The 22,135-nt window shown below is 46.8% G+C and overlaps 1 protein-coding gene across 1 annotated transcript in view; it reads right to left on the bottom strand.

Annotated features, from left to right (window-relative positions):
• The window catches only part of LOC149360629 (sphingomyelin phosphodiesterase-like), a 125,092-nt gene that overhangs the window by 44,123 nt on the left and 58,834 nt on the right, over nucleotides 1-22,135 (bottom strand). Inside the window, exons 3-5 of the mRNA XM_089572418.1 lie at nucleotides 19,307-19,465; nucleotides 14,688-14,918; nucleotides 8,360-8,529 (exon numbers count right to left, since the gene is read on the bottom strand). Coding sequence (XP_089428544.1) covers nucleotides 8,360-8,529; nucleotides 14,688-14,918; nucleotides 19,307-19,465 — 560 coding nt within the window. The remainder of the gene's footprint in view (nucleotides 1-8,359; nucleotides 8,530-14,687; nucleotides 14,919-19,306; nucleotides 19,466-22,135) is intronic.

Here is a 22,135-nt window from a genome sequence, read left to right on the forward strand (position 1 = left end):
GTCATCGGGCCCCGGCGTCTCAACGCAAAACGGCGGCTCATCCGAAACTGGCGTCTCATCGCTTTCTAGCTCGACTGCTCACCATCTAATTCCATACGAACTCACCCCCGAAAACTCAGCCCAAGGAATATTCCCGATCGACCGCAGCGGGCTCACTCACTCCCAACTCCTGGCTGGCATCTCTTCCCGGACCCACAACATCATCGGTGAACGGATGATGGGATCCACAAACACTGTCCTAGTTACGTGCGAGGGCCGCACCGTCGCACGAACAATCTACTTCGAACAAATAGCATACCGCTGCTACCCACACCGTAGTTAAGAAGAACTTCTTGTAGGGCGAGTTGGTGCATACTGTTGTAGGTACGAATTGCGCACAAAAGACACACACAGGAAAAAGCACACACACACGAGGGAGACTGAAAGAGCGCAAACTATCAACTCAGTTGATAGTTTGCGCTCTTTCAGTCTCCCTCGTGTGTTTTTTTTCCTGTGTGTGTCTTTTGTGCGCAATTCGTACCTATAGTTTGCGCTCTTTCAGTCTCCCTCGTGTGTGTGTGTTTTTTTCCTGTGTGTGTCTTTTGTGCGCAATTCGTACCTACCCACACCGTCCCCGGGCACTGTGCTGCCTTCGCTGCCTTCAGTATGGGCACAGACAGTTCCAGTGCCCTTCCGCTCAAGCCCTCTACCCTACCTGTACCACCACCGTTGTCCACCCGAACGCTGCCCATCCCCGTACCCCATGGTGCCTGCACTGTTAAAAGGACCACGTTACCTTCGCCGACACCTGCCCGGTCCGCAAGCAGCAGGACCAAGCCCGAGCACAGCCCTCTACAAAGGCAAAACCTCGTGACCCACCGCCAAGCCATCTCTCTGGCAACGGCCCTGAAACCCCCGCAACCATTCCAAACCGCTCCTCTCGCAAGTATCTCCCTTTGACCATTCACACTGGCACCACCGTATGCAGATGTCCTGCAAGGACCTTCACAGCCACCAACAAAATGCTCCCTGACGCCCAAACTAGCGACCACTGCAGCGCTAAGCCTACTCCCAGAACCTATCTCCACCCAGAGCCGTCTCCAGCACGGATGCCGCCAGCGTCCCGGGCCAAGAGCCACCATCCTCGCGACCGCATCCAGGTGGGCCGCCTCCCACTGCCCCAACTCCACAACCCGCACCAAACACTCGCTCACCCCCACACAACAACCCGATAAACCCGATACCCTAGCCCAGCTTCAACTTGACATGCAGGCCCTTGAGGCACGCATGATCCACCTCGCCTCCCTCTTTGACACCATACCACAACGCCAAGAAGCCCTGGAACACCAAATCCAGAAACAAACACTGCAGATCACTCAACTCACAGCCGTAGTCACTACACTCTCCAAGGCCGTCGCCAAGCAGGCGGAATTCATAGAACAAATCTAACGTACACTTAAAGCCCTCTCCTCCCCATCTGACTCATCGCTCCTCAAAAAGAAAAAGCCCTGTGGCCGTTTTCAGAGCCCCCACCCCGAAGACACATCAGACTATGACACGCCTCCCATTCCATAGCTTTCTCCACTGGAACTGCCGATCCATCCTCATTGCTCGTACGCCCCTTTCCTAACATCTCCTCGCCCTTCTCCACTCCCTCTGGTCTCCTACTCCAGGAAACCAGAGGCGAACGCACCCTCCCGGGATACAGAGCGATTTGTGCGAGTTTTACAATCGGAACAGAATGCCGCTCCGGAACTGAACCCGGAGATGAAATCTGAAAAAAAAACACCGGTTCAGTACCCAGGGGCCATCTGTCAAATTTTGGGAGGTCCTCAAATTTTCAAATCTGGCGGTGCACTATGATTGCTGCGCTGGTGGTCACGTGGTGTTGATGACGTCATGACCCTCTAAATCGCATTTATAGATGACGGGCGTCCTCGTACCACTACTAGCGCTGTGGTGCAATGGTTAAGCGGTGCGCCCTTGCCCAGCAGTCGGCTGTTTGAAACTAGGGTATCAAAGCGGAATTTCAACGCGATATCGTTAAGGGCACCGTGTCGCAGAAAAGCTGGTGTCGTCATCGGCACCGGCGGCGTTGGCCGCGAGCGAAAAATACCAGAAGTATTAATAAATAAAACCGAGTAGGAAATTGGTCGATTTGGGGAATGTAACCGAGGCTTCCTGAGTGCAAGACGAGCACGCTAACCACTCTGCTACGCCGGCTCGATGACTTAGAACAAACAAAGGCGCCTCTACTGATCACGGTGTTGACTTAGTAGGGTGCTTTAAAGGTAAGTACTGTGGTGTAATTAGTAATTACGAGCATGGAAATTACAGAAGTCGCAGTTAAGCGAGTAGCAAAGTACGTTTCGGCTGCTTTTCCTCTTCGCTTGGCTCCTACGCAGCGCCATCAGGCGGTGCCGACTAAAACCACTCGCTCCTCCTCGCAATGTACGCCACTGCCAAACAGATAGCGCGCGACGGCAGCGCCTCCCGCTCGTCTCGTTCGGGCGCAGTAGGTCCGTCCGCGGACGCAGGAATCACACGGTGAGTAGCGAACAACGCAGCGCACATCCAAGGCGCGTTCACCACGAAGCTTGCGGCTTGCTGCCCATTCGTTCGGCGCGGATGCGGTGCTGGCGTTCATGGCATCGGGTTTGTCGAGAACGATGTGCCGACGACTACGACTGCAACTTCAGTTTAGGTGAGAAGTGAGAAGGAAAATGAATGAAAAGAGGAAAAAAATAGGCGATGGCGCTATCGCGTCTACTCTTAAGGCGAAGCTTAAGCGTCCTTCTAATTTCTTGGGGAGTTTCGGTTCAGGTTCACGCTTTTCGGGTTCAGTTGAGGGTTCGGGTCCGGAACGGCAGACCGTTCCGGTTTGAAGCAGTTCAGACCGGACCGAACTGGTTCAAACGAGTTGAAACTGGCTCTGGCCAAAAAAATTGTTTAACATAGATGGGTTTTAATCAACCTTATTATACTGTGTGCTTCTCTGTGTGACATTCGTCTATAAAATAAAAAAAATTACCGACGATTACGTTACTTCCTAATGCGAAATTTGAGCGCAGCAAATAAGCTGTTTCACCTTTTCGATAGATTGAGGCAAAGAAATCGAGCAACACATGTATGCGCTATCACAGAATTTTTTTTTTATTTTTCACACGTATTCGCAATTTCGGCTCGGGCGGTGCACATATACAGATCCGCCGCCACCGATCTGGCTCTCTGATTGCCATCGCACAGGGGTTGCATTGTAGGAGGAGCGAAGAAAGGAATTAAGTTCGAGCCGGCGCTTTAACAACCGGAGACTCGCAGGAAGAGGGGGGAGGGGGGCGGCGTGTACACCCAGCGGCAAACGATGGGGGCAGAAGCGCGCGCAGCAAGCGGACAACACGATAAAGGGAGAAGGGAAGAGATAGCAGCGACTGACTGATGCCGCTGACGCCGATAGCGCTGGGGGGATGAAAGGGGGGCGGAGCTGGTTACGAGGCCGACGCCGACGACGACGCGAAACCCAGGAACGGACGCCAAAGAGCTGCGCTCTAAAATGCAAAATTTTCTGAATCCGAGATGTTTTACCCGCTTTAATTTACTGTGCGCAGCGAAAAGATATGAATTTACGGTAAAAGCCGGAAAATCAAATCAACTCAAAATTAGTGCCAATCGGCTATGTATTCTATAGAATCCATTGATGAGGTACATAAGGAGAAAAGCTGGTGGATTTTGCATCTATAAAGCCCTTCAGTTTATGCTGTTTCGGAGACCCCATCGAGCGAGTATAAGGTCTCCCTTGAAGTTCATATCACTCGGGAATTTCTCCTACGCAGAGTACGTACGCGGGCGCCTTCAGGACTGCCGCATGCGCTCTCTACTTTACCGCGCACTACTGAGAGAGGAAGCTGTCCAGTATCAGTAGGCATACGGAGACAAGGCACCGTTCCGTCACCTCAAAACTAACTTGCTAGTTAATACCTTCCATTCCGCACACCTCCAACAGACATCTCAAGAGTCTACCAAATATATTTTATTTAAATCACCTGTAACTGGCATTATATATAAAGCTCAGTATCTTAAAAAACACAGCTTATCGTGGTTTCTCGCTAGTACAGTATAAAATTAAGATTTTGGTCTGTACCGATGTCGTCACCATTTTTGTTCTGACGAAAAGGGTATGATAAAAAAAGCAGGATTGGAAGGATTGGGAGCATTTCGTGTATGTTCGGACACAAATTTGCAATACCTCCGTTGCGACGTTGCGTTGTGACACTGCTGCAAGTGTTGCAGTGTTTGAGGAAGAACGCAAATGCACCACGTAGAATTTTTGTGAGTTTTCTACGGTGCTTTTAAGGAAGTCTACATGTCGACAGAATTTTTTGATACCTTGATAGAGGCGGTGAATCTGTCGTGCATTTTTCCTCCACGAACTTGTTTCAAGGTTTTTATTTTTCAAAAGCACAAACCACCCTTTCTGGCAGCTGTGCCTATTAGGCAGTCAAATGCTCATCTGTCTTTCTGGACATGGGCGTAATAGAATTTTGTAACATGCAGTTCCCTCTTCGCTATTCCTTATAACACCTAATCCCGTATTTCCTTGCTTATTTTCGTCGCGTGCACCAGAGTATGTTCGGATTATATACTGCAGCAATTTATACTCGCTTTTTTTGTAATAACACTAGTAATGTTTGGGTTGTAACGTGTCGAAGTGACACGGGGGCTATAAGGGACGCTGTAGTGCGGGACTGCACATTGACGTAAGTCAGCTGGTGTTCCTCTATATGCGCTCATATCGCACAACACACGCACGTTTATGTATTTCACCGCCAACGAAATGCGGCCCCCACGGCCGGGATCGAACTCGTGACCTTGGGATCAGCAGCCGAGCGCTACAGCCAATGAGACATCGTGACGGGTCTTATTTAGGATCTGCTTGTGATGCAATGAATGCATCCGAAAGTAAATGCTGCATAACGGGTTTGGGTCTTTGCACCTATGTTACATATTCATGGTACATGACGGAATCAAAGGAACGCTATTCTCACTTGGTGCTTTATGAGTTAGAGCAATGCCAACAATTCGATTAAATCTGTACGCAAATAGTGAAATCCCGAGACTCTAATGAACTAAAGATTTCATATCAATTCGGCGCACAATTCTTCAGAATTACCGAAAGCTCATTAGAGAAGCGCCAGTTATATTTATTTGTAGACACAACAGGCTTCCTTGAATTGTTCTCACATAGACTGGATGGCATTTTCGCGCTGGCTTGCGCCGTTAGCTTTCGGTGGGAATATTTACGCTTACAGCACGATTGAGCAGTCCCCTGTTCCAAGAGGGCAGTTATGCGCCTTCCCTCTGCTTCTGGTGTCTACTGAGATGTGCGAGACAGATAGTGCGCCATTTCCTTTCCTCAAAAACCAATTCACCCATTTTGCACTCTGCTTTCCAAGCTCCCGCTCCATTGGTTTTGCAGCTTAAAGCGCGACTAAGGTGTCCACTGCTGGATACAACGGACAACGGCGACGCCGCGAAACGCAGAAACGGGTGCCAAAGAGCTGCGTTCTAAACAAGTGGGGCTGAACCGTGTCCACAAACAGTTCGAAACGGTTCCTTTGAATCATTCCGATTTGTGTTGAGTTTCAAGGCGGCGAAAAAAGTATGGAATTGGTTCGCTTCCGGTTCCGAGAGAAAATACGGGTTCGGTTCCGGTTTCGGGTTTAAGTTTGGTTTCGGTTCGACAACCTGTTTCAAACACGGCCGGCGGCTGGGGTTTGTCAGAACCAGGTTGCTCTTTCCGTGCTCCCGTCCGGCTCATGCGAAGCGCACTTTGGGTGAATGGCAGCTGCATTGATTTTGACAACGAAGGGCAGTTTTCTGGAATGCCGATAGTCAGATTGTGATCCCGTCACAAGATCGCGTGATCGCTTGCTTGGCTGGTTAACAGCGCGAAAAAACAAGGACGAGGAAGAAAAGACACCAGGAGCGCTGACTCCCAACTGAAACTTTATAAGCAGAAAGTCATCGGAGAGAAGATGCCTTTCTTGCTAATAAAGTTTCTGTTGCGAGTCAGAGTCTGCCGTCAGTGGATGGAACCAACTTTACTGGACAAAAGAAAGGCTGTCTGGGCGCTCACTACTGGAACAGGAGTCCACGGGCGAGGGCTTCATGTAGGACTCGGTCCACTAGCCATTGCTGGCCAGGGGCTGAGCGGTCAGCAAAGCAGCCTCGCAGGAGGAATGAGTGGTACGGCGAGACTGCCTGTGGGGAAGGGTCGTGTCTTGTCTTCATTCCTCCTTGTTTTTTCGCGCTGCTAACTACAGAAAGATGTTGTCCAGCCTGCAACTGTTACGTGACCTTTCTCTACCAGTAAGGTAATTTCGGTGCGGAGAAACCGGAAACAACATGATGACAAGCAAAATACTATTTAACTAAAACAGAAACCAGTTTCTCAAGTGTTGGAGGCTCTTTCCTTCTTTTGAACAGAATTTCATCCTTCTGAGCAACTCTAGCAGTCCGTACAATCAGCTCTTTCGGTGCGGAGAAACCGGAAACAACATGATGACAAGCAAAATACTATTTAACTAAAAGAGAAACCAGTTTCTCAAGTGTTGGAGGCTCTTTCCTTCTTTTGAACAGAATTTCATCCTTCTGAGCAACTCTAGCAGTCCGTTCAATCAGCTCTTTCGGTGCGGAGAAACCGGAAACAACATGATGACAAGCAAAATACTATTTAACTAAAACAGAAACCAGTTTCTCAAGTGTTGGAGGCTCTTTCCTTCTTTTGAACAGAATTTCATCCATCTGAGCAACTCTAGCAGTCCGTTCAATCAGCTCTTAGTGGTACGCAGAGACAAATCTTTGGGGTCTTTTTCCATTAAAGAAGCAAAAACAAGCTTTGCTCCGTGTAACTCTGCTGTGGAATTATGCACAAGACAGCAACTAATTTATGACTGGATTTCTTCGCCAATGCAGCTGCGGCGCCCGTTTCATGTTGACATACGATGGTTGCGACGTCACAAATGAATATGAGATCACCTGAGGCACAGAAAGAGGGTAATATATTCGCACTTTGTTCAGTTGCTGTCATTCTGACTTCTGGACTAGTTTAGCGCAATAGTTGGTGTGAATTAAAACGACGACAAAGCGAATTATATAGCAGCTCTCATATGTCTCGCTTGTGGGCGGTGGTGCACACGTTTATTGAAATAGCCGTTATGTCAGGCGTTTAGCTGGTCCGGGCCGAGGTGACGAGGGCGCATTGCAGAGTCAGTTGGCGCGAAGGGAGCGAGAAGGGCTACAGTGAGAGTTAGGGGAAGGGAAAAGCGCGGGACAGATTTGTTTTATATCGGCGTATATGTGTGAACAGTTCGAACACTGAGGTGTAGATTGCTACGGTACAAAAAAGTTTTGGCTGATGTATGAAGCGGAATGAATTTTATTCGATGAAAAGTGCGAGATTCACGGATAGGTAAGGGGGGGGGGGGTGGCGGTGGTAAATGAGCTAAGCCCAATTTCTGCTGCGTGTTGCATTCGTAGACAGTGAGCCTCACGTGATCTCATACTCGTAACGTCACAACCATTGTTCAGCAACCTGAAACAGAAACTGAAACCACAGTGCAAAAGAAGATTCATTTGTAGATATTAAGTTTTGGCGCATTCCACGAATTGAACAATGTTTAATATTATACGCACCATTCCTAATCAGCAAAAGCGCACTGGCAAAAAATTAGCGTCCACCACGTTATGAGCCCCTTGTACTGGAATTATGACCGAAAAAGCAAGGTAGCTAGATTTCTTGGTGCCTCGTTTACAACACGGATCAACTGGTTAACATGCGAAGCTGCCTTTATGCGCATCGTCGAACACATAACGAAAAGCCCTGAGTAAAGGACAAAGGTTTCGGTTGAATGTTTAGGAAAATACTCCACGGTGGAGTATTTTGTAATAATGAATTACTTTTTGTAATTACTCATAATTTATCTTTATTTTAAGTGGGAATTTTCTGTGGATGCTGTATAGGGAGTATTCATTGGCGTCAAAGCGGCCGCCATTTTGCTGTCTGTGAAGCACTCAGAAAGACCACAAGCGTGTCTAATGAGATTATCGCCTCCTGCTCGGGCCGGCAGCCCTGAGGCCGCACCTTGAACAACAAAACGGCGTGCGTTACGCCACTTTAATAACCCCTATAGTTTTGCTTTGTAGCCGTAAGGCTGTGCTTGGGTGGATGCTATTGAGTACTTATTCCCTATTACACAAAGGTTTTGCTTCCTCTCGTTCTCTTTCGGCTCCTCTCTTTGCGTTGTCTAGAAGTCCAGATTGTTCCAGCAATGCTGTACAGGTGCTTATGTTCGAAATGACACTGTGAACACGCGTTCTTCACCTGTTGACAGGGTTACCCTCGTGGTTGCCCAGCGCTGGGAAAACCGGCACGCCATGCAGGTACTTCTTCAGCGCATTGCCCGTGTACTGAATGATGTCCAGGTTGCGGGCACGTGTCGTGTTCCAAACACTGTGTGCCACTATGTCTCCTGTCCAGATGACGTAGTCGATCTGCACGCAAGCGGAAGCGCACTTCACTTGGGTGTTCTTTCGAGTTACATGAGGGAAATCAAGAGCCAGTGCGCTGGAATCAAACGCGATCACCACCCGAGAAAATAAAACATTTTTTCGTCTTTTTACGATTAGCTGCTGTAGATAGCAGACGTGATCCATGATTTTGCTCAAAGGGTGCTGCATAATGCACAGTCACCTACCGGTTGTATATCGACGTCCTGCTACAAACTCGTGAACTAACGCAAAATGATTCTTCATTTTAAATCCGCACCTGTGGTACATATAACACATACCGTCTTTGTCAAAAGTAACCGAACAACGGGATTTCTTTTGTAGCTGTATAGAGGGGAAGCCCTTAAGTTATAAATCGGTGTAATGAAAGTTGCATTCTTCTTCTCGCTTTCGGTACCTTTTGGCGCGTAGGAGTGCCCTAAGGGCTCCAAATAGGCTGAGAAGCAAACCTCCATGCTCCAAGGGGTACATTGTACAGACATGCGCACGCCTCCCTAGAGCACTAGGAAAACGCGCTCACTCATGCTTTTCAAACATTTGAGTCTTCCTTCTTGGCTCGATTCTCTTTTAGAAGACGTGAGAAGTACGAAAGTGCACAATGCATAATATATCCTGCCCAGCCGTAGGCTCCTCGTCAATGACGCCAGTTAACTTTGGAGCGCAACATTTTTGTGCTATAGGCAACTACGTGTGGTTGTCGTACCACTACACAAGTGTATGGACACCACAGTGTAGTACGTATGCAAAAAATCGACGACACGAGTTGATTTCGACACTCAGGGCATACCTTTGTGTTTATAAAGTAAACCCAATATTCCTTAAGAAGAACTGAGTTGCTTGATGCGGACTCACGCCTATTGCGCAGCGCAGTCGAAGACATCAAAAAAGGCAAAGTATGTCTAGATGACTTTATTAGCAGCGGACACCTACGAGGCCTGGAAGGTTCACCGAGGACTTAATCCTCAGCTGGAGGTGGTACACAAAGTACTCGACGCCCGAAAACTAGAAACGTCCGGAACCTCTACAGACTGGTTGTTCACGCTTTGATCCTCATAATCATCAGCAGCATGACTGCGCCCACTGCAGGGAAAAGGCCTCTCCCATGTCTCTCCAATTAATCCTGTCCTTTAGTGATCTTGTAAAGGACAGGACACCGTATCCACACAAACGTTTTAATCTCATCCGCCGAACTACTTTCTGCCGCCCCCTGCTACGCCAGCCTTCTTTTGCAATCCACTACGTTACCCTTACCGTAAGAGCCAACGGTTATCTTGCCTTCGCTTTACTTGCCCTGCCCAAGCTTATTTCTTGCTCTCGATTTCGACTAGGAAGTAAATAACCCCCTCACCCATTCTGCCCGCTTCAGGTCTCTTAAGGTTACAGTTATCATTTTTCTTTCCACAGCACGACGCGTTGCCCTTAACTTGAGCTCAAACCGTTTCGTTAGCCTCCTCGTTTCACACTTTAGTCTAGCTTAAATTTATTCCTTCAATATGCTTGGAAGCGCTGTAATTGCTTCGCTTGTGTGTTAAACAGCATTGTGCAGGTTGCTTGCCTTCCCGATCCTGCGTTGCGTGTTTCGGCCGAACGTTCTAGGTTCAGCTGCGTTCTCATATTAAGCTTAATGATTGCTCTTCTTTTCTTTCAATTGATCAAGGGAGCAGCTGCAAGATGCACACGCATCTAAACTGGCTCGTCTTTTTTGTGCAGGCTTTTGCTACATGCGGCGGTCCCTCCTACGAAGATGTTGCTCCATTGGAATCACCGTGTACCTGCCCCCACAGTTTGCGTGCACCTGTCTTGACCATCATCACACGTCACAGTTCAGCGTTGAATTCGAGCGATGCGAACTTATCGGAACTTTTCCGTGCGCTTCATGAACAAGGCAGAGTGACATCGACATCGTTGGATGCGTCCGGAAACGCCTCTCAGGCGTTCTTCGTCAGTGAGCAAGGGAGCAGCTGCAAGATGCACACGCATCAAAACTGGCTCGTCTTTTTTGTGCAGGTCAGTAACAAGCAACACCCTGAATTTAAAAGTGATTCTTTGTGTTTGGTTGTGCTCCCTTGCTCAGAGGTGCTATGTGAGTGTGTTGCGGGTTGCTTTGACTCATTTTGTCTACTGGTGCTCTTGTTAAGTGGCGATGTTGAAACCAATCCAGGCCCCACCTTGTCAATGTCTGATCAGTTGGAAACAATCATTGAAAATCAGAAAGTGTCTGCAACTGAGCTGAAATCTAACAGGGAGAAGTTGGACGGTCATATATCAGAATCAAATCGAAGGCTGGCTTCAATTGAAGGAAAAATAGAATCTATCACGCAGACATTAAAGAAGGTAGAGGAATGTGAGAGTTCTGTTCTGGAGCTACGAGAACAGATGGCATCACTGAGTAGCAAGGTTGATGACCTAGAGTACCGCTCTCGGCGTAATAACTTGATTATCTTTGGGGTCAAAGAAGATAGCACGGAAACTCCGAGGAGCCTGAGGGATGCTGTGTTAACAGAAGTGTTTGAAAAAAAACTAGGTATTACGGTGGGGAGCGTTGAACGCATACACCGCTTTGGCAGGCAAGTAGAAGAAAAGAATCGACCAGTGATAATGCGGTTCTTCGATTTTAATGAAAAAATGAACGTTCTTAGGAATGCGAAGAAGCTGAAAGGTTCAGGAATGTCATTATCTGAGGACTACCCGCTTAAAATTCAAAGAGTGCGGAAACTGCTGTGGTCTACTGTTAAAGATAATTGCAAACCTGAGGATAAGGCATACCTAAAATTTGATAAGCTAGTTTTCAACGGTGACACATACATCTGGGACGAAGAAAGGAATGAAAGACGGAAACCTGCTGTTTTAAATGAGCGCAAAGTTGATTCCGAAGGCGTAGATTCCCTCCAGTGTGAATGTTGCCACATCACCGACTCGTGTTGTCACACGGAATCAGAAGCGAAAGACTTATAAATGACCAGCTGATAATGTCAGACCGTTGCGACTCGTTTGCTTCAACGCTCAAAGCATCGGAAATAAGACAGCCGAATTCGAAGGACTTCTTTACGACCTGGACCCGCATATTACGTTTCTGACAGAAACATGGCTTCATTCTGAAATCCCTGATAGCTTAATAGTTCCTCCCGCCTACAGAATATTGCGATGCGACAGACCGACACGTGGCGGAGGAGTCGCGATAGTACTTAAGGAAAGTATATCTGCTGTGATGCTACCGGGTATTCCAAGCCATGAAAGTCTTTTCTGTAAGATAGACTTCTGTGGCAACACTATTGTATTAGGTGTAGTATATCGACCTCCTAACGCGGATGTCGCCTTTCTTGAAGAGCTGTGTGACTATGTTCAACGCTTCCGGGGCGACCGAGTGAAGTTGATTTTAGGTGGCGATTTCAACTTGCCTGATATAGATTGGATCCACATGTGTACTATGGGTGCCAATTCTGGTCAATCTGAGCTCCTTTTGGACACTGCCTTCAAGTGTAATCTGACCCAGATTGTTGACAGACCAACCAGGATCTGTGCCTCTGCATCCCACATTCATTAGTTCATTAGTTCTGCCCTTAAGTCTATTTCCGTTGATGTTTTGAAGGGTGTATCTGATCATAATCTTGTGTCCTGTGTTTTTTCCTTATCAGTTTACGTTGACAGCAAAAAGCGTCCCATTGTTGTGAAAAAGTTTAACAGAGCTGATGATGTAGGAATTTTGCATTTTCTAGAGACCCACCTTGACAGCTTTAGGGCTGAGGAGAATGTAAATGTGTTATGGTGTATGTTTAAAAAGATATGCCTCGATTGCTTGACAATGTATGTTCCTAGTGTTATTAAGAAAAAAAACACGACCCATGGATTACGCGGGATATTATCCACACTAAACGTAAGCTAAAGCGAATGCGGCGTTCACGTAATCGGAATGCGTCTAATGAGAGCATGCTAGGCAGTCTATTAAGAAACAAGATCACGCAAGCTAAGGATTCCTTTTTTAATATTACGCTTGGGCGCTTTCTGAGTGAAGCACCGGAGAAGTTCTGGCGATACATTAATGGCGACAAAAAACGTAATGTGTCATTAATAGTTGATGGTTCACCTGTCACAGGGTCAAAAGATACTGCTGGTGTGTTTAATGAGTACTTCCAATCAGTGTATACCGATAAAACCTCGAGTTTTCCTTCTAAGCCAGACGGCTACATTTCTCTAATGCCAGATGTTACTATCTCCCGCGAACGTATTTTGAATCTTCTTCTGGAACTTGACGTTAAAAAGTCTAGTGGGCCTGATAACATCCCTGCAGCTTTTCTCCGCCGTTACGCAGAATGGTTATCATATTACTTATATATTATTTTCAACGCCTGTCTAAGTGTGCCGTCCCATCGGAATGGAAAACCTCACGTGTCGTACCTGTTTTTAAAGGCAGTGACCCATCCCGCGTATCTAATTATCGCCCAATATCTTTGATCTCGACCAGTTGCAAAGTGTTAGAGCATGTGATCTGCCGAGCTCTGACGGAATTTTTGGAATCGACCCAATTTTTATGTGATGAGCAGCACGGATTTAGGCGTGGTTTATCTACGGTCTCACAACTGATAACCACTTGCCATGATTTTTTTATTGCAGTTAATAACAAACAACAAATGGACGCTGTTTTTCTTGACTTCGCCAAAGCCTTTGATAAGGTTCCGCACACTAAACTCATACAAAAGCTTTACACTGCCGGAATCAATCCTAATATTATTGACCTTATTAGAGCCTACTTAGAAGACAGATTTCAATATGTCCGTGTTAACGATGAGTACTCTGATGAACTTCCGGTTTCATCTGGTGTTCCGCAAGGATCAGTTCTGGGGCCTATCCTATTCTTAGTTTACGTAAATGACATAATTAATGTGGTTGGTTCCGAAGTTACAGTTAAACTATTTGCAGATGACTGCAAACTCCACACCGGACCAAATTAAGCTTAACAGTAACCTGCAGAAGATCTCAAACTGGTGTAACCAATAGGGTATGTTTCTTAACGTTAATAAATGTTCCGTACTTAGAATTTGTAAAAAGAAAACTGTTCTGATACATCCATATTGTATAGCTGGTGTACCACTCCCAGAAACCTCGTCTGTGAAATACCTTGGAGTTCAGATAACTAATTGCCTAAACTGGGATGCTCACATCGATATTACATGCGGGAAAGCTCTGAAGACTCTGTGGTGTTTGAGGCGTAAACTGTCAAAGGCCCCAAAACATGTCAAACTGGCAGCGTATAAGGCTTTGGTGCGGCCTCGTCTGGAATATGCTTGTTGTTTATGGGACCCATTTACGGCCAAGAATATCTCCAAGTTAGAAAGAGTGCAGAGGATAGCGGCCCGTTTCATTTGCAATCGATACAAACGAACAGATAATGTATCTGCTATGGTCAATTCTATTGGCCTAGAATCTCTTCAGACAAGGCGCACTGAAGCAAGATTGAAATTTTTGTACCTAGTATATAATAACCTGATTAGAATAAACACCCATGATTATATTACTCCTGTTTCACGAGCAAGTACGCGTTTAACCATGGAAAAATGCTGCAAGAATTTCGTGCATACTCTAACACAGTTAAACACTCATTTTTTTTTCAAATCAATTGCAGAGTGGAATGAATTGCCGAAGTGTGTAGTGAACAGCCCAAATGTAGAAACGTTTGTTGATAGTTTGAGAGCCTTTTCTATGTGAAACCCTTGTCTTTTTGGTTTCTTTTTTCGCATCATCGTTTGCTCTTGTATGAAGTTCGTGCATATCTTGTTTTTTTCATTTGTATCTATGCTCGTGCCCGTGCTCATGTCTGCTTGGAGTCGAGCGACTCTGCAGTATTAAATAAATAAATAAATAAATTACTAAGGCGCGTCAGTGATTAGAGGCGAAAAGATTTTGACTTCGCTGCCTGCACGGCATTCCGTGTGCCGACCGTGTCCATCATGGCGCGAAAGACGGCTTTTTATTTATGTATGACATTCTATTAGCCTTAGCATTCCAGATAATTCTCCCAAAGGCCCACGAACAGGCAGTGAATTAATACAGAAGTCACAAACACTTCATTAACATCCGCAGTGTATGACTTAACTCCTCCGTCTGTGCAGCGCACAATTCAAGGACACAAGAGGTCATCACCTCACCTTGTGCTTGTCCTTGATGGTCTGAAGCATGTTCTCGAACGTCCTGGCGGGTATGTCGCACGTCTCGAAGGCGCCCCAGTGGCCTGCCTTCCGGCGCCTTCCTTCTGTGCCAGCCACGTCGCCCGCGTGGCAGCACAGCGGCTCGTTGCAGTCTGCCTCGCTGCCCTCGTGGTATTCGGGGTCCACGTGAGTATCGCTGATGTGCAGCACGCGAAGCGTCGGAGCCCCCTTCTGTAAGAACGGCCAGCAGTTGAGCTTTCAGGTTCTAGTGGTGGTGACAATGTTTTTTTGAGACACTTAGGAGCGAGGGACTAAAGTCGTCGGGGTCCTCAGTCTGGGAGTCCGTTGGCTGATGGTGCCGTCTTTGCCCATTCAAGGAGCCTGACTTGCTCCTTGAACTGCCAGCTGGTCAGAGCCGCCTCCCACCCCTCGGTCTTTGCCTGACAAATGCGTACTAATTTGGGATTGTACTGACAGGCCCAGACCACAGACCAGACGGACAGGCTCAGACCAAACGCAGTAAGGGTACTCCGATCGTCCAATCCGGCTCTATGGAGTTTAACTTGGATGAATATAGAAATGTCTATGTTTTTAGGCGCCGGAAGTGTAATTCCTAATTAAGTTAATTTGGCAGTGCCCTAAGCTATCGGCTTTTGCCCTTTAGTGATCTAAAACTGCAGTCGTTTTCTCACATTTTAGTACTCGTAGATGTTTCTTGCGTGAGCATCGGTCACTTTTAGTAAGGCGCGATACGAGGCAGTTGAAATGACGACACCCTCCAAGACACGAAAAGGGCCAGTGTAGTGTGACAGGAGCTTCTGACAAAAGCAATGCTGGAGGAGTGGCATCCACAGCAGCACTAAATCATCCGGAACATAGGAGATTTGCTGGCGTCGGAGGTCCTGGCGATGCTTTGAGCGCTGATACGAGTCCAAAATACGGATACCGGAATGTAGGTGATCTTCAGCTCGACAGGAAGTGGTGGCATCAGAAGGTTCGTCGTATAGAGAGAAAGAAAATATGATGTTTAGACAGCTGCGAGGTACATGAGCGTAAATGAGTTAAAAGGGGCTGCTGCCTATTGTCTCATGTTGCGCAGTATGTAGGCACACGTAACGAGTAATTAATGAGTAATTAGTCCCTTATTACATATTGACTCCACCTTGAGGGATTTCCCTAAACATTTCACAAGCACTACGAGGTATTGATCAGTTGCTCTCGCCATACCATATGCTAGCCGTCCTGGTTAGGTAAGCTGGTGGAGTGACTGCTCCGGTGAAGCGATGGTCCCAGGTTCTAACCCCGGACCATGAAGAATTTTTCTTTACCCACGAGGTTTCTGTGGAAGCTATACAGGTTTCTTTGATAGCCGCAAGACTGTGCTTGGGTGGACTCTGTTGAGTAATCACCCCTTATTACAAATCTACTCCACCTCGGGGGATTCACGTAAAGATTTGACTAACGAAAGTAAAGACGTAATCCCAGATCTTATGACCAGAACTGACGGACAAAGCCACCATATTGGCGAGTGTGTGAATTGTGCGTGAAACGAGGCCATTCTTTTGGGGGCGATACGATGCTTTGGTATGAAAATTGCATGCGCGAAGATGAAGATGTTCTTCAAAACATCCACAGGAAACTGGCGGACATGGTCACTGACGAAAACTCGGGGAGGACCCAAACAAAACATTAACAGTGCCATACCCGACACACGAGCAGTAGGAGGCGGACCTGACCAGCGAACACTTGGACCAGCGAGCCTTTTCATCCAGCTAATCCCCAAGTCCTCTTAAAGTAGAAAGCTGGGCTATTTGATAACGATCCATCTAAAAACGGCGCACAAAAAAAACACGAAATATACAGAGAGAACAGGGTGGAAAAGAGAGCACTTGTAACTGGTGTATGGTCGAAGAAAAAACCTCTCACTCTACTGAGCGCGAGATGTTCCTTCGACCACGCACCAGTTGGCAGTGCGCTTTGGTCTGTCCTGTTCTCCCTGTGTTTTTCGTGTTTTGTTTTTGTGCGCCGTTTTTAGATGAATCTCCAAGTCGGCTGTCACCAGTGGAGCCCCGGATAGGAGCACCTACCACACAGCTGGTTCAAATTGTTGTTTTTGCTAAATAAAAGCTTTTTCTCTGTTTCTTGCACAGGGCCGCGTCGGAGAAGACGGCATGGTGGCTGTTTCACAGTACCGTGCTTGGTGGTTCACTCACGCGAAGGCCTATCAGTTACTATTAGCGGACAGTGGAAAAACGGACGTAACATTCCAATGTCCACTTGTTCAAACACTGCGGCCAGAGGCGTGAAACTTCACACATGAGTGTTCTTCACCCTAAAATCGGAATGTTGTTGCATTATATACATCATAGCGCTAAACAACAACGACAAGGGAGAAGAGGACAACACAAGCGCTATCTTTGAACTGAATGTTTATTCACGCGAAAAAAGAAATGTAGGCACACAGGAATACAGGAAAAAGAAACAGAGGCAAGCTCACACAAGACTATTTAATATTGGAATTTCGCTCTCTTGTGCGATAGGAGGAGTGCTGACGCACGTGACACCGGCCTAACGAATGCAAAATGCTTCTACTATCTCCCTGACCTGTTCTTATGACGGAAGATGGCTTCACTTTCTTCTAATATTCAATGACATTGGTGGTTTTTGCAGTGCAATCTGAAGTTGCTGGGTGGACGCACCTGCTTCATATCTCGCTTGTGTTCTAAGAGGCACTCACTGAAGCAGCGGCTCATTTCGCCGATATAGCTGCTACCACAGGAGATGGGAATCTTATGAACTGTGCTCACTGTGCATTGCACGAGGGATGACTGATGATTAATCGAGCAGTCGTTCTGTTTTCAATTTTCCTCCTTCCTTGATGCGAAGAAGAGATTGGCAAATGGTGCCGAGCTTCCTGTCCGCCGAAAAGACGACGTTGACATCATATTTGCCGCCTACTCTCTTGAGGCGATGCGAAGTGCGGTGAACATAAAGAATGACTGCAAGCTTTTTCCTTTCCAACACACCTGTCGGCTGGTCAGGGCTAATTACACCTTTCTTGAGCTTCCCTGTCAACCTTTCGCATAGGCGTAGTTCAGCGCTATGATCTATAGTTCAGTCCAACTAGCCCAATTTACTGTTATTGTAAGTTGCATTATATACTTGGCGTGTCTTTTATACTAAAAGTGAGCAATGCCTCCGACGTGTTATGCTCTAGGTCTTTATGTTCGTTCCAGGAGTGAAAAGGAAATACTTTGGAGAACAGTACTTTGGTGCCCAAAATTCGCATGCTGTGCCCTAACAATGCGAGCTGATGATAAAACTAAGTCTGAGGATTGCCAGGTGGTCCAGGCCCCAGGGGTAGAAAGATTAGGCGTCTTATGAGATTAAGCGGTCATGATGAGGCCATTTTTAAACTCGCGCAAAGAGTGCCGCCCAGTGTAGCCTCCTTAATCTTTCTGTGTAAGCGAAACAATCCACAGCGCGTTCATGACTTGAAAAATGGCGGCAGCCACAAAACTGCAAAAGGCTGACAATATACGTTCAGGTTAGGTTTACGCTTACGGCGTTTAACGTCCCAAAGCGATTTAGGCTATGTGGCCCTGCAGTGAAGGGCTGCAGGTAATTTCCGCCACCTGGGTTTCTTTATCGTGCACTCAAATCGCAGAGTACATGGGCCTCCTTAGTGAGATACAGCAGAAAAAAAACAGCGGTTGGTAACACTGGGCAACGGTTCGCGTGGTCCTGTATTACTCCGCTGGCCAATCACAATGGTAAACGAGGTCAGCTTTTTTAATATCTGACTGTATTAAACAAGGGAGATATCAAAATTCTAGAGCTTATAATTTTTTTCTTGTGATTAGGTACATGATTTGGTAAAAAGATAGATTTAGCCAATAAACTACGTTTTTGTTGTGGAGTATTTCTTTGCGGCGGTCATGAATGTGGGCGGAGGTTCACTGCAGACTTAAGTTTTATCCGAGTATAGGAATTTAGCCTCCATCGAAATGGGACCGCCGCGGCCGCGATCAAACCCTTGTCTTTCGGGCCAGCAGCCGAGCGCCATAACCACTCAGCCACCCCGGCAGCGATAGAGGTTCAGGCCTCAGGCAAAAAATTCAGGGGGCACTTTGGCTCTCTAAAGTGCTGCAAGGCAGCAGGCATTGACTGCGAAACTGTTTGCGCTGTACTAGTGCTTTATTTGACTACACACTTTGACAACAGATTACCACTGCACACTTTGACTGCCGACTTTGACTGCTTCTTTAGCACGACTCTCTCCCTGCTTCGATGAGTTCGGTTGTATCCATGGCTCTGTTCGCAGTATTGAGGTATGTAAAGTGGGTACCCACGAACACCTTGCGCCCCCTCTCGGAGCTTACAACAACTATTTGTTGTTAGTTGTCGTCTGTTCCAAAAGGGGGCGTCAGGCATCCGTGGGTGACCTCATTACTTGGAATCCGCGCACTCTGACGTCATAACCATTTCGACCAACCGAAAAGCGTGACACCTCTGCTGACAACCTTCTGTCGACAACGATGAGGCATTAAAGGATTTCGCCTTAAAAGTATTCCGTTACAGTGGGCGCACGAAGGTGACAAAGCCATTGGCATGCGTACCTTCGGCAGTGGCACAGCCGTGACGGGAGGCTTGGGCTTCGCTGGCCTTGGCACGGTCCAGTTGGCGTCGCCGCCGTCAGGGCACAGTTCAGGGAGGACCATTCCGCAGATATCCGAAGTGCTCAGGTTGCTTCGCGAAAGCACGTAGAAGAACTCGTCCTGCGATGCCCGTCACAGTGGTCATGCCATATACGGAATGCCATGTTGTGCCAGAAGCGTGCACTACCAGAGCGCCGCTTACCTCGCCCACTCACACTGTTGCTTGAAGACCGCATTTAACGTATCATTAAAGATAATTAATCAAAGACAGTCCTTTGGATCTTAATACTTTAATAAAGGGTCACTTTGAAAAAAATTGTTCCTTCCTGATGTTCACAGCACAAAACGTAGGCGGGATACGAAAAGAGAAGCACACACCACGAGCGCTGACTTTCCACAACTTTAATTGGAAACGACACATCTGCTTATATTCGCACGGACAGGACACGTGTCGCATACACGTCATTTAACACAATGATACACACGTCTTCCTGCACACTCAAAGCAAGATTATTGCAAGCACATCAGCTGAAGTTCTTTTTTGTTAACAATATGGACGGCTTGCTTACGTATTGGTCCCTTCGTTTGGATATCTCGGCGGCTTAAATAATCTCGCGGACTAACTGGTCATCGTGTTTATTCAACACTGTATATTGTTTGAATTCCGCTGCTCGTGTTTTGGACAGGCGATCCCTTGTATGAATTCCTAAATGCCTGCATGCTTGATCAACGTTAATTTTATGCGCCTTCAGCCGGTCGTTGGTGCACCTGCCCGTCTGCCCCACATACTCGTTCCCACATTTTAAATGTATTGAATACACCACGGCTTTCGCGCATTCCACGAAGCGATTCTGGTGGTTTATTGTGCACCCTTGCTGCTTTTTTGGCTGCTCTGCACTCACACGATGACAGAGGCTTTTAAATTCTTTCAGGCTGTTAAAACTTATCTGAGGCTGTTAGAACTGACTTAGCGACACACTCTGTAGATGTAAAAGATTTGTGTTATACGATTCCCCAAGACGAAGTACTGAATTGTGTCGAAAAATGAATAGATACATACGGTGCAGTCGCATTTCAAAACGCCTGTGGGGTTTTGACTGGTGGGTTCTTGGAACTCCTCTCTGTGTATTTGAAGTCCACCCATGTTCATTGGGAGGGAAATGTGTACTTGCAGAAACGCGGCGTGTGCATCGGGTCGTGTATTGCACCAGTACTAAGTGATTTGTACCTCTCCCAGAAAGACAGATTCCCAAATAACGCTCTCACTAGGACATGCGTTCGAAGTGTGTTTACGTACGTTGATGATCATTTAGTACTTTGTGATGGCCATGGCACGAATTCCTCTGAGATTGCTTTGGAGGCATTAGCCTGCTTTAGCCACGCTCTTCAGCCGCTTGTTATCTCGCGCGAGGTACCCACTCAGAGGTCGTTGAGATTCCTAGATCTCAGGTTCGAGTTCGCATGAGCCGCATAGTAAATATTGATCCTGGCTTGACCACCGTCGATAGTTTTGCATACTACAGTATTATCCGGAATCAACACTTTTATGAGTACCACATTTTAAAGTAATTTCTTTTTTCTACAAAAGATTTGCAATCTTTTTTGGAATGTGTATCTTATTGACACGCCGTGAACACAGTGTTGCTACCGTTAACACCGACACTTGGCTCTTTCCTCATTTTTGCATCAATTATAAAGTGCAGTCCATAAAGCGCAGTCTACCTGTTATATTAAATTTCCATAATGATATGATTAACTTTTCGCTCAAAAAGCTACACGAATGCTTCAGTAAATTGTAATTGCCTTGTGCCGTACAGTTTCTGGTTATATGACTCTGTATATGTGTCCTCTTTTGCGTGCCTTGTATTTATGTATCTAGCTTTTACACATATACACTCTGTTTAATCCTGTACCGTATAGCATTTCTCTCTATATACTGGCTGTCGCTGCTCTGTAAACGTCTCTGGTACTCAGTCAAGGCCCAGTCGTACCTTTTAGCCCGGAGGACGTTCCAGGGTATAACTGGAGAATAAATTGAATTGAATTGAAGGGGGAAGGTCTGCTGGGCAAATGAACCCAAAGGTAACAATGCGCTACTCGATTTCCTGTCGGCGCATTCAAAGCTGGTTAATAGAGCCATTGGAAACCTTTGCTTGTCTATAGCGCGCTGAACGAGTCGTGCATTCACGCAATGGAGTCCGGTTTTCAACGCCAGGTTGACCGCCTTACCCAAGCTGTTTACCCCTAGTACCTGCTGGTATCTGTGGCGGAAAGATTGAAAAAGAACCTCAAACTCGCTTGTGCCGGTGCTGAACAAGGTGGCGAGAACACTGAAGCGAAAGAAAAACGAAGGATTGTGGCCCTGTCATATGTACACAACCTATCCCATCGCTTCAAAAAGATTGGTGGCAAAGCGGGCGTAAATGTCGTTTTAACAGCCCAAAAGAAACTGAAAAGTCTCTGCTGGCGTGTGAATGCAGATCAGTCAAAAAAGAAGCAAGGGTGCACATCAAACCCCCGGAATCACTCGTGGAATGCGCGGAAGCCGTGGTGTATTCAATACCTTTAAAGTGTGGGAAAGAGTACTTTGGGCACATGGGCAGGTGCACCAACGAGAGACTGAAGAAGCACAAAATTACCGTTGATGAAGCCAGCAGGTATTTAGGTATACATGTAAGTAAGGGATTACGTTTCCAAAACATGTGCCACGGAATTGAATATAAGATGTGTCCTTTCCAATTGAAGTTGTCGAAGGTCAGCGCTCCTGCTTCTCTACTCGTGTCCCGTCTA

The sequence above is a fragment of the Amblyomma mixtum genome, chromosome 2 (genome assembly GCF_055824585.1).
Source record: "Amblyomma mixtum isolate Tamu chromosome 2, ASM5582458v1, whole genome shotgun sequence".
In the NCBI taxonomy this organism is placed as follows: Eukaryota; Metazoa; Arthropoda; class Arachnida; order Ixodida; family Ixodidae; genus Amblyomma; species Amblyomma mixtum.